We start from the raw sequence: 13,205 nt of genomic DNA on the forward strand, positions 1-13,205 counted from the left end.
ATTTACTGATGATACAGAGTAAGGGCCACATGGTTGGTGTAGTAGTTAGCGCTCTTGCCCAGGGGCCACATGGTTGGTGTAGTAGTTAGCGCTCTTGCCTTTGCAGCACGAAGACACAGCTTCGAGTCCCGGTTGGAACAAGGGTCTTTCTGCATGGACTTGCATGTTCTCCGTGTGTGTGTGTGTGTGTGTGTGTGTGTGTTTTCTCCAGCTTCCTCCCACAGTCCAAAAACATGCAATATGGGGTAAATTAGGTAAATTGGTCACTCTAAATTGACCGGAGGTGTGAGAATGAGTGTTTTTTTTTGTCTCTATGTGTGTGGCTGTCCAGGGTGTACCCCGCCTATTGCCCTATGCCCTATGTCAGCTGAGATTGGCACAGTGACATTGCCCTCCCCCCAAGACTTCAACCATTTGATGGTGCTGAGTGGCCATCTAGACTAGAAAAGTGCAGCACAAAGATAGACAATTGACTTTAAGTGACTATGATGGGGGTAATAGCCTTTGTAAGATTGTTCCAAGTTGTTTCACTCTAAATATTCTGAGCACCAATCACATGTTGTCAGTGCAGCCACCAGGAGTAATTAGAGGTGAACCAGCACTACAGTACAGTGTTGTTGTCCCAGTGTGTCCATGTCTCTTACTACAGACACTGGACAGAGTGTAGAAAAAGAGCCAGTTCCCTGGATACAAGGCAATTCCTTTTCACTTCTCTTTTCACTGAGCGCATGCACACACACACACACACACACACACACACACACACACACACACACACACACACACACAGCCAAGGTTGAGAAAACACATTCCAGTAAATTAGAAGCGGTGTAGAATAAACTTGTTTTCACAGTCTACCAGCTGATTCCAGGAATCGGTCTTACATCAAGGTTCAGAAAACAATGCCTGACTGAACCTGCTGTAGACCCAAAGCACTGTTTTTCAATGGAAATGATGTCTGTGCCCATGTGTCACATGTAAGATTTATTCCTGTCTCTCTGTCTCTTGTGCCATATCACTTTGAAGAAATAGTCTGACATCCCAGTCCACACCTGTGCTGCCTGTCAGAGCTTTGAGTCTGTGTTTCAAATGAACACACACACACGTGTGGGGTATTCACCTGGATGAAAAGAGATAAATGAGAAACGTAGAGTAGAGTAGAGAACACTTATTGTAACTGGTGCAAAAGTTTGGACAGCCTCCTTAGGACATCGTGCCAAAGAGCCAAAGAACTGAATGACCAATAAAGTAAAAATTCTGCAGCTCCAAAATCTCCAAAATGCCACTGACTTTTCCAGACTTTGCTTTGCAGTCTTCAGACGTTGACTTTTGTGGCGAGGTGAGAGGTTATGTATTCTTCCATGACTCGATCATATGAGTCCTGTTTGTGTATTAACACAGTAAACAGTGAGCCAACACTCCTGTGTCTAATAAACGTGCCTCCAGCTCCTCTGCCGTCCTGTAGGGGTTTGATCTGCAGCTTTATCACAAAGTTATCTCTGGCCTGGTAAATGATCTGTGTTTACAGGACACTGTCTAGTTTTGATGACCAGACAACATGTCTCGTCCACTTTGGCACAAAGACTGGAGGAAGCAGGCGTTAAACCACTGTTCTTCTGGTTAGTGGTTAGTGGAGAACCAGGCGAACCACAAAGGATCTGAAACTTGGATTAAACATTTGTGACTTACTCTCTTTGCATTGCATTAGATTGAGTTTTTGCTTTGATGCTTTACAGTAATCAGGAACACCAACGAGAGCTAAGCCATGACAAGTTTGTAGCACTGGTGAGCATCATAGTTTGGCTAATATTCAGTGTTAGTACATGTCTAGAAGGGAGTAGCCAGTCAAAGGCAGAGGGGTGAGTCTTTGACTTTGGTTAATGCTTTTAAATGCTGTTTTTCCTCTGTCTTTATCTTCTATCTATCACAATGCACTTGGAATAGAAAAATGATTTTCATGACAAATCATGATGCTGATGTCAGTGTTGTCTGCAAAGGTTTTCTCAGTCATTCAAGAGATTATAGATAATAGAGAACTGGACTCAATCGATCAGTTTCACCTCATCCGAGAAGCCTGTGACTGGTGGGAAACTTCAGGTATTTGTCCTCTGTGAGCTGATTACCTTTCCAGAGGAATGATCTAGGTCGTTCACACCCTGACCCAGTTTCAGGTTGTTAGTTTCACTTGACTCAGTGTTTTTTTTTTTTGGTCACCTGAGAGAGATTCTAATCATGAATCTCAAGGCTTTAAAAGAGGAGTTCAGATTTATATGGGTGATGTAACCGTAGTAGTAGTACTGCTACATAAATCAGTGTGGCTTGCAGCGCTGGAGGTAATTAAACTGATGCTTTGCTTGAAGAAGGGCTCAGTAAACACATGTTCATGCACCGAAAAATTAAAAAAAGAAAGAAGCAGAAGCAAAAACAATCCTAAAAAATTTACGAAACAAATTGAAAAATGACGTCACACAGGCTCACAGTAAGCTGCAACACTCTCCCCCATCATGCAATGTCCAAGTGGCTTCTTATACCCCTCCTAGCCCCACCCTAATCAGACTGCACCATTGCATGAGGTAAAGGTGGGTGAACTGGAACAGCCAGAACTCAATATCCTATATCCTGCAACAGAAACGTGAAATATCATTATGTTACTATGAAAATAAACATGAACTATTAATGAAAAACATAATTCCAACACCTGCCTTAGTATTTTCACACACATCTAATCAATCACTCTGGAGTATGGGCAGGTGAAACGGAACGAGGAACCTTTTCACAGGTGACATCGCAATTGGTTGCCAATTGAGTGCGATGTAGTGAGGATGTTGAAAATCTGACATACTATTCCTGAAAAACTTCAGTTCACTCAATGGTCAGTAGACTATAAAGGGCTTTTGGTTTTCTAACAGTCATGCATTGTTTGCTGTGGACGGATGGTCCCTGTCTGTGGCTGTAAACACTGTATGGAGCGCATGCATCCAGTCAATGGAAACCTACAATAACATGATGTGAGCTTAGAGACCTCTCACCATCATGCTCCATCATTTCTCCATCATTTCCCTGAGAAATAGTCAATAAATAATACATATTAATAAATGCATGTTGGTTCAAGTCTTTATTGACCTCAACTGACGCAGTTTAAAAACAGTCTGGGGTTTGGGAACTGTATAGTTCTTCCAAGGAGTGGAGAGGGAGAGAGACGACCTTCTGGGTGCTGGTGACGACCCACTGGAGAACTTTCCTCTCTGTTACTGTGTGGCCGGCAAACCACACACAGAGGTGTTAAGACAACATGCTTCCTATGGAGCAGCTGAGCTGAAGGGAGCAACAAGCAGTTTCTGTTTGAGGTGGTTTCTCCTGACGAGCACTGGGAAGTGGAGTCTCTGCTGTTGTGTTAGCGCTCTAGGTCTAAGTCCTCGTCCACGTGCCCCACAAACAGGAAGTGACTAAAGACTGAGACCCTCTCCACACATTCCCCGTTATCTTTTTTCATTTTTTTTCCTTAGGTCTATGACCAGCTCTTGTTTTGGCGGTGTTAAAAACTCATCCCCTCTGAAATGAGCTGCATGACAGCGGTGGTGTCATCTGCTGATTGAATGATGGTGTTACTGGAGCGAGTAGGGGTGCAGTAATGGGTGTAGAGGTTGAAGAGTATGGGACTCAGTGCTGAAGCTGAGGGCTGAGGACGTGTAGGAGTCCATTTCAACCCACTTTACACTCTTGTTATGTGAAGATCATTGAAATAACTAAAGTTCCCACTGGTTATGATTGATGTATAATCAGATCACATTTGATTTATTGAACTTAAGTGCAGGGACTGGTACTATTTTAGGGCATTGATGGTTATAACCAGGGAAAAGAAGCACATAGACATAAACACTGATTAGACTTCGTATCCTGCTGATTACAGTAATAACAGCTTTGCTCGTTGCAGTTGCGTGTTGTCTTGTAAATCAGTGATGGTGATGTCCCGCTTGTCCTCCTACAGGCTGCAACAGGGAAGCCCTCAGTGGACTGCGTGCTGCAGACGTCCAGCTCTGAGCTGCAGGACACGATGAGACGCCTGGGCTCAAACTCGGAGGATCGCTCCCGCCTCACTGCCGCCCTTTCCTGCCTGAAGAGTGCGGATGAAACAGGTACGCACACTTAGCTGGCCGTGTGTGTGTGTGTGTGTGAAAGCGTCACTCAACCGCAACTGCTTCAAAAACAAGCAGTCATTCAGAATCTCAACTTCTGTCATTGTCATGATGCTAATTTTATAATATCTAAATCTCTAATTAGAGGCAGAGGTGTTTGTGCAGGAGCCTGCTAGTTCATTGTTTCATGTTTCTTGAGTTTTACTATTTAAGAACACACTTTACTGCAGTATATATGTAGCACTGTTGTTTTGAATCAGTGGTACATGAAAAACATCTTAACAGGCGCATGAGAAAAACCTGATTCCACTGCTGCCTCTATCAGGGAGATCAAATGTGTTATTCTGTGTCTTCTGTGTTTAAAATTCTTCATTTGGATTTTTGGAACTTACCAAATGAAGCAACAGTAGACCAGCAGCTGTGTTCCTGCGAGCTAAAAATGCTGACGCTCTCTGTGGCTTTTATTTGAGCTGGTCAAGCCTGTCTAGTGGTATTCTCACCAGGATTTGGTTTTGTGGGGAAAATGCTGGGACACAAAGGTTGTCATGTCTTTTTGCAGGAGGTGACGTGAAGCCTGACCTCCAACAGGACAGCGATGTCTTCTCTTCCACTAGCTCGTTGCCCCTGCAGCCTGCCAGCAGCCGAGGCCCCTCCATCTCCATATCAGTGGCCCCTTGTTCATATGACCAAAGACTGTGCATAACGCCAGATGAAGCAATTGACGTCTTCACCCCGGAGCCAGTCACCCCTCCGGCCACTCAGGTGTCAAAGACGCGCACCGCGAGGCAATCGCACACGTCTCCTCCGCCTCCTCGCAAATTGCTGCAGCTCTTCCCCGGCATCGCAATGACGAGGTGCAAGAGTCAAGAGTCGCAGCTCGCCAACCGCATCGAAGAGCCCACCTCAAACAAGTGGGTTTTAGAATTCAACTATAGCAGATTTCTTATGTAAATGAACAAACTAACCTTGGATGTTATGAACGTGTCTGTTATAACGGCCTTGCTGTTCACGTGACATCTCTAAAGCTTTAAAGTTGGAGTAGAGTGATGCATCAGAAGCATAACAGCTATGCTAATAAAGTGAAACTGCAGAAGAAACTACCCCTGCTTTGTGAAACATGAGTGAGGTCAAACAAGAGAGCCTCAGGTTAAGGAATGAATCCTGGTTCTCTGAGTCATAGGGTCAGTCTGATGGGGGTGTAGCAACATTAGGAACAAAAGTTACACACTGAGCTTTAAAAAGACTGCAGAAATAACCACATGCAAGATTTATATTTGCATTAATTATCAAGTCAGAATGGACTAATCCAACAATTAGTTTTCAACTGTTGAAAACAACAACAGTTGTTTGTCTTCACAGGATGAGGTGGACTACAGTATCTGAGCTCTCGCAGTGAGTGCTCTCCTTTCTCTCCTTCTGTGTAGAATTTGTAAGAAGAACAAAGTGTTGGCTATGCTTCAGATCAACGGCAGCGGCAACAGTCCCGAGGATTCTGCGCTACGCTCGCCGCTGCTGTCCGCCCGAACGCCGGGTCCTGTTCCGGCCTCGGCGCCATACACGATGTCCGCCGTCCCCAACCTGCTGGACAGTGAGTCCTCGTGAAGACGCTGTGGCTGAATTTCTGCTCTAATGATGCTTCTGGGTTTCCTGTTTCCATTGTGTGCTGTTTTTGCTCGGCACAGATATGACCATGACCAGAGGTTCCCCTCAGACGATGAGGAGAGACATTGGCCTGGCCATAACACACAGGTCAGTCACCGTGATGCTCCAAAAATACAAAAGAGCTTAATAAAAGTGTGAAAGGTTATAATAATGATATTTTTGAATGCCTGAAGCAGTTGTCTGTGAAATCTATTGTTCAAATCTGTGTTAAATGTCTATATTGTGACAGCCATTAGTGATTCTTAGTGTTTGCTCAGGGCTTTTTCATGCTGATAGACAGCCTTTTTATCTGGAAACTGAAACTCTTAAATCTCAATGATGGAGGTAGCAGTAGCTTGTGTGTGTCATTAACTTCAAAGACTTGAGCAGGCATATATGGTGAGCTCTTTAAAACCTGTTCTTCCTTCTGTCTCTACTGTAGAGCTGAAACGATCAATCGATTATTAATCGATTACTAAATGAATCGACAACTATTTTGATAATCGATGAATCGGTTTGAAGCTTTTTTCATGATTAAAACAAGATTTACGATTGTTTAAGTTTCTTAAATTTGAATATTCTTAATTGCTTTACTCTGAATAACAAAGAAATCATTAAAAGTTAATAATTTTGGTTTGTGGACTAAACAAGACATTTGAGAACATCATCATTTCCAGGTTGGACGAACACCGATCAACCTTTTTTAAGGTTTTCTGATATTTTATGGACCAAACGATTAATCGATTAATCGAGTAAGTAATCGACAGATTTAGTTGCAGCTCTACTCTACTGGTTGCCATGTTATCAATGAGAGTGAGTTTCTGTGTCGCAGGCTGTTTTAAAAACAGTGGTGCAGTCAGTCATGATGAGTCAGGACCTCAAACAACCAAACTTTACAAAAACCTGAACTAGCCCTTTAACCACAACAGTAAATTCACCTCTCTGACATGAACCACAACCGATTTTAAATAGAAACTACTTTTATCAATTGTTTGTGTCACTGGCCAAGATGAACCCACAAGAACACATTTGCTGTGTGTTGCTTCTACAAACAAACACCCCCACAAACTATTTTGGAATGTTCCACTATCATTGCTGTGGTTTCCTGTGAACTCCCTATGATAGTCGACCAGGAACAGACAGTATGACTCGCTTAGCTGTCACACTGAGACACACTGAGCCCGCTGCTATGAACCGCTGTGGACTCGGTGCTGTGGTTTTATAAGAAACCAGGAATCTGAACAATGCAGAGTGCTCAGGGTCTGAACCACTGTTTATTTCACCAAATAAATATTTATTTAATATCATATCAGTCTTCATCAACTGCATGATAAAAATACATTGGGTTTCATTGGGTTTGTGGCCTGTTTTTCTCACAAACCTGCTGTAAACTACAATATTTCCTGCACTGGCTGTGATCACTGGTTAATGTGGTGTTAAACCTGCACTCAGTTATTGTTTAGCTCAGCAATATTGTCTCAGGGTCACCACCTGCCCTGAGGTGGCACCATAGGAAGTTGTAGAATCTGAGTTCTAAAAATAAACCAAACCATACGTTTTGTCTTAGAAGCACAGAGTTGGACAAACCTGATAAAAAGTAAAGGTCATGTATTGTGTTTAATCTGCACTTCATCAGACTCAGCCCACCACATCCACCCCCAGCTCTCACTCACAGAAATAGAGTGGGCAACTTTTCTCCCCACAGGGCCAGACGGACATTGATACATGCAGAATGAAGTGTAACCTGTAACAGAATTAAATATTAAGCTCAATAAAACATTCACATGTGAGAAGAAAAGAAAGGAAACCATGTGTGCTACAAAACGTTTTGTTGTGGTCATTTTAAATTCACTGATACATAAACACTCCCTGAGGCAACTTCAAAACAAAGGTTAAATGCTACTAATGCAAAGATGCAGCGGTAGAACCTGAAACCTGTCTACACTTGCAGACAGATACTGAACATCACCTGGTTTTATGTTTGGTGTAAACAGTAACTGGTCTAACTGCTAACAGAACAGTGGGAGCATGCATGTCAAAGGTATCTTAGATCTATAACACTTATCTGTTCCTTTGTAGGTTTTCCACCAAGTCTTGGCTCTCACAGACGTGCCAAGTGTGTCACAGGAGCATGATGTTTGGTGTAAAGTGCAAGCACTGCAAGTAAGAGACGGCAAATAAGATCTGCCCCACTCTGTCTGTCTGTTCACCGTCGTGCATGCTGTGGTCTCACAAGTCATCACATCATCTGTTCACAGGTTAAAGTGCCACAACAAATGCACCAAAGATGCTCCTTCATGTCGGATTTCATTTCTAACATGTAAGCAACATTCAACATCATGTTTTTTTTTTTTATTTGAACTGTGGTAGATTTAAATCAAGCCAGTCATCTTCAGCAGATAACAGGTGCATTACATATTATAATAATAATAATAATAATAATAATAACCCAAGTGATCTGAGCGAGAACTAGACTTCTGCACCTCCTCTAGACTCTGTTCCCAGAAAGGTCGCCATTCCAGCTTTGGCAACAAGTGTCAAGGCTGCAAATCAACCTAAACAAAGGGGGGAAAAAGTCAGACAATTCATGAAATAAATGATATTTCAATGTGGATGGAGTATTTTTAGAGATGAGAGAAAGAAAGAGTGCTCCTGTAAGCAGCGGGGCATACACGTCCTTTTTGGTGGAAAGGTCACCGTTCCAGCATTAGCAACAAGTGTCCATGCTGCAAATCAACCCCACAAAAAGGAAAAAGTCAGTTAAGTCAGCAATAAATCATATTTCAGTGTGGATTTCAGAGATGGAGACGGGTCATCTGTCACATATAAAGTGTGTGCAGCAGTCCTTGCTCATCTGGTGGGAGGGGCTCAGAACAGAGAGCCTCCATCCCACAATGTTAACCACCTAAAAATGAGGCTCAACAATCAGCGATCTCTCAAAGCAATCCTTAGTCAGTATGATGTCTGACCAATAATTCATTGATTTATGTGTCTTTATGTGTCTGTTTGCATGTTTCATTCATGAAAATGATGCATTTGCTCACATTAGTTTCCCCTGAGATGTGTGAATTATTCCTGTATTGTTCCATGTGATGTGAAATGTTGTAATTCTTGAATGTGACTCGCAGTGCCAAGGATGCGCAGGGCAGAATCAGTGCCCTCAGATATCAATAATCGGATTGATCACACAGCAGAGATCCCACTGCAATATGGCACTTTGCCAAAGGCAATAAACAAAAGGGTGAGAAGAGTTTTTACTACCTGAAGACGACTGATTACATGATTAGAGATGTACGACTGAGATGACGTCAGTGCACTGGAATAAACTGTGTGTGTGTGTGTGTGTGTGTGTTCACAGGAGCCTCCCGCCACTTTGAACCAGCTGGATTCCAGCAGTAACCCGTCATCAGCCACCTCCTCCACACCCTCCTCTCCCGCACATCTGCAGCAGAGTAACCCCCCAAGCGTCAGCGCCACCCCACCTGCCAACCCTTCTCCACGGGGCTCCAGCGACAATCGCTTCAACTTCCCAGGTCAGCAGCCTCACCCTGTCACTCACTGGTGTCACTCAAGCCCCATTTGCCATAACATCCTTTCATAATTGATCCGATCACAAGTCAATCTGCTCTCGCCTGACATTACCTATATTTCAAGATAATGGAAATATATGGAGTTTGCATATTCTCCCTGTGTGTGCGGGATATTGCATATTCCCCCCCCATGACCCTCATGTGGAGGATAAAGTGGTAGAAGATGGATGGATGGATGGATTTAGCCTGTGACATCCAGGGCCGTGGATCATGGTCTGAAGCAGTGCAGCCACTGGGCACTGTTGGAGCTAGTGTTTGCCAGTACCTATCAGAGCTGCTTGATTGGTTAAAAGAATTACTCTGTCAACCTCTAATTTTAACCATTAAACAAAATAGGAGGAGCTGAGGAGGTCTCTGATCTCTATACCTATCAGAGCTGCTTGATTGGTTAAAAGAATTACTCTGTCAACCTCTAATTTTAACCATTAAACAAAATAGGAGGAGCTGAGGAGGTCTCTGATCTCTATCTTGAGGATGGGTTGTGTTTACACATATGAGGCACATTTTTCCCCAAACCACCTATGACTATAGTTGTGTGCTTTGATCTCTAGACAGACCCACTGGATGCATTCAGAACTCATCTTAGTCTTGTCCACTTATGATTGGATCAATGGAGACTGGTCTGAACAGGGTCTCACACACACTGTGATGCTGTGACCATCCATGTGGTCTGTTTTTAGAATGTGTTTGTCCTGGCATGTGTTTGTAACCTTGTATCAGAAACACATCCCTTTCTAATACATAGACAATACCAGCTTGCAGAACAACCACAAAGCTTCATATGGAAACATGCAAGTCAGAAGTGATTGTGGATATGTTTTTATTTTTTTAGTTTGAGCGATATTAAACTGCTGAAGTGGACACAGCTGCTTTAGATGAGTAAGCATGAGTGGATGATTGCTGTTACTAATGACTAAATTACTAAATGCACAATGAAATGACTCAGCTGGCTGCATCTTTTGGAAGCTCTTAGAAGTGCTGACTTTGTCAGGATGTAACCTTTTGCCCAAACCACACCATAATAGGTTTTTTAAAATGTTTAAAACAGCTGTCTTGGGACCCTGACAGCACATTTTAAGAAGAACATTTTCCAGTTTCCCACAACACTTGAACCAATCAGGAGCCCCAACTCCACAAATGGGGCAGACCTCTGTGCTTGTGAGGTTAGACTGTTTGTCCATGAATTAAACTTTGTTTTCCAACAGATGTCCCTGTTTCCATGAGTGCTGCTGTTCCACATTCAAGCAGCCACAATGACTCTGGGTAAGAGACGCCAGCACTGATACACAGACCCTTAAAAAAAACAAAAAAAAAACAAGCTTCCAAATATGTGTTCTATGTTGGCCACCAGAGGGCACTGGCAAATTACTCTTTACACTGAAAGATATCCTCAACACATTTATGAAACAATTCTAAAGCACCTATTTGAAAGATTAGTATGTTTGTGGATATTAATAAATAAATTGTACTTTACATTACATTACATGTCATTTGGCAGACGCTTTTATCCAAAGCGACTTACAATAAGGGCATTTAAACATTTGGGTACAAACAAGAACTAGAAGTGCTTCAAGTAAGCCAAACTATAAAGTGCTAGTTTGATCTTCTCACCCTGCTTTACAAAAGGTCCATCAGTGCGTTTAATTTACCTTAATCTCTGGTGACACATCATGGTCCTTTTATGCCTTAATATCATATATTTCTTACATATAATGACCTTTAAAACTACATGTTTTTCCTCACAGAGCGTCACAGGTGACCGTCACTGAGACACAGCTCCCATCCACAGAACATGGAGCGGTGAGTATATGACAAATGTGCTTGTGTAGTATTCATGTCCTGCTAGTGCACCACAGTGCAGCATAGCTTTTCCATTTCTCTGTAACCAGTATACTATATCATCTACGACGGAGTATTAGGGCCTTTTATAGAATAAAGTCGTAATTATTCAAGCAAAGTCCCAGATGATCAGCTGCAGCCTGTTTCAAGATAAGAAACGATGAGATGAGAGCATTTTGTGACGTTACATTTTGATTGGGGCTTCACAAACACAGAAAGTCTTAATATTTTCACATCGCATTATCTTAAAAAGGACTTTGAAAAGATTGTGTAACTGAGTCTGTTTGTTAGAAAGAATCAAACAGACTTGGAGGAAATCATCTTGTTTGTTTACTGGAAAAGGAAATGGCTGCTAGTGGTCGACTGCAAGGCTACCACTGGTTACATCTGCGGTCTGTTGCTATTTAATAATAAAACATTAGATAATGATAAATATCTAATATTACGACTTAATTCACGTAAGATTCCGACTTTATTCGTGTCATATTATAAACGTCATAATATAACGACTTTATTCTCATAAAATTATGACTTTTATCTCATAATATTATGACGTTTTTAATATTACCACTTTGACCCTAACACTCGTCGTAACCATCAGAGGAAGTTGGCATAGGCACCATGTCTGTCATGTTCTTCAGATTCTCTCTGGATTGTAACAAGCAAAGCACAACCTCCATTCCTTGAGCTCCTGTTGTCCTCAAAGTGAAGCAACATTCTAAATTGCTGCCTCCATAATTATATCAACAATGTCATCCAATCTATCAAAATAAAGAAAAATGAACACAAACTTGCCAGTAGATGCAAACATGTTTACAGAATGATGATCAGGTGATACAAAGTAAGTTTTGTGAGCAACAGTTAAGTGTTGAGCGACGTTGTCCTCTGTCATCGCTGCAAAGTGAGAAATAATCCTAAGAAACACATCTTGTAGCATAACAAAATAAACAAGTATTCAAAGTTGACCCCAGACATGTGAACATTGTTTTTGAAGAATATTTTCTGGGCCCATTTTGTCCATCAGCCAATGTCCCTTTATTCTGCTATTTGTCCCAGCAGGAGGGGGCAGAGGAAGACTACCCAGCCGAGGATGAGGAAGCAGCTGACCCTAGCAACGCTAATAATAGTTATGCTGCCGAGGAGTATGATGAAGATGAGCTGGAGGACCTGCCGTCCTCCATATGTCGCCGCGGGACCGCTGGTCGCTGGAGGGGCCAGATCTGTCGTAAAGCCAGCCAGACCAGCGTCTACCTGCAGGAGTGGGACATCCCGTTTGAGCAGCTGCAGCTGGGAGAGCTTATTGGCAAGGTGAGGATGAAGACAAAGTAGACATAGACTAACAGCGTCTCGGTCCAACCCGGCTGACACATTTGTCTTTGTGACTGTCCAGGGTCGCTGGGGAAGGGTGCATAAGGGTCGCTGGCACGGTGAGGTGGCCATTCGCCTCATGGAGATTGACGGCAACAACCAGGATCACCTGAAGCTCTTCAAGAAGGAGGTGATGAACTACAGGCAGACCAGGCACGAGAATGTGGTCCTGTTCATGGGCGCTTGCCTGGCCCCGCCCCACCTCGCCATCATCACCAGGTGATTTGTCAGAATTAGTTTTATTATTATTATTAGTAGTAGTAGTATTTGCGGTCGCCTCTTGCCTTTGTCAGCTGATATCAACAATCCATACGTACTTGATTTTTGATATACTTGATGTGTTTTTCAGTCATATTTCATGTGTTTTGTTTTATAGTTTCTGCAAAGGTTTGACTTTGTTCTCTGTTGTGAGAGAAAGAGGTCACATGCTGGACATCAATAAAACCAGACAGATTGCACAGGACATAGTCAAGGTAAGCAGTGCTGTCTGTCTGTCTGTCTGTCATTGGTAATAGCACATACAGTGTGTTGTCTTTTACCGTTCCTACCACAGACGAGGATTCGAGTCACATGATTCACTCGAGTCAGACTTAAGTCACGTTTTGTTTTTTGCTTTAGACTTGACTTGATA

At 42.7% G+C, this 13,205-nt stretch overlaps 1 protein-coding gene across 4 annotated transcripts in view; it reads left to right on the plus strand.

Moving 5' to 3' along the window:
- Positions 1-13,205, plus strand: part of LOC131462654 (kinase suppressor of Ras 1-like) — a 47,117-nt gene that overhangs the window by 26,607 nt on the left and 7,305 nt on the right. For 3 of the 4 annotated variants that reach the window (XM_058634048.1, XM_058634047.1, XM_058634045.1), the window contains exons 2-14: positions 3,989-4,136; positions 4,696-5,047; positions 5,561-5,724; positions 5,819-5,885; positions 7,857-7,940; positions 8,036-8,097; positions 8,906-9,018; positions 9,136-9,310; positions 10,573-10,630; positions 11,113-11,167; positions 12,263-12,514; positions 12,597-12,793; positions 12,951-13,047. In XM_058634048.1, the coding sequence (XP_058490031.1) occupies positions 4,055-4,136; positions 4,696-5,047; positions 5,561-5,724; positions 5,819-5,885; positions 7,857-7,940; positions 8,036-8,097; positions 8,906-9,018; positions 9,136-9,310; positions 10,573-10,630; positions 11,113-11,167; positions 12,263-12,514; positions 12,597-12,793; positions 12,951-13,047 (1,758 nt within the window). In that variant the 5' untranslated portion in view covers positions 3,989-4,054. The remainder of the gene's footprint in view (positions 1-3,988; positions 4,137-4,695; positions 5,048-5,560; positions 5,725-5,818; positions 5,886-7,856; positions 7,941-8,035; positions 8,098-8,905; positions 9,019-9,135; positions 9,311-10,572; positions 10,631-11,112; positions 11,168-12,262; positions 12,515-12,596; positions 12,794-12,950; positions 13,048-13,205) is intronic. The other variant, XM_058634046.1, reaches the window with a different exon arrangement.

The sequence above is a fragment of the Solea solea genome, chromosome 7 (genome assembly GCF_958295425.1).
Source record: "Solea solea chromosome 7, fSolSol10.1, whole genome shotgun sequence".
NCBI classification, from domain to species: Eukaryota; Metazoa; Chordata; class Actinopteri; order Pleuronectiformes; family Soleidae; genus Solea; species Solea solea.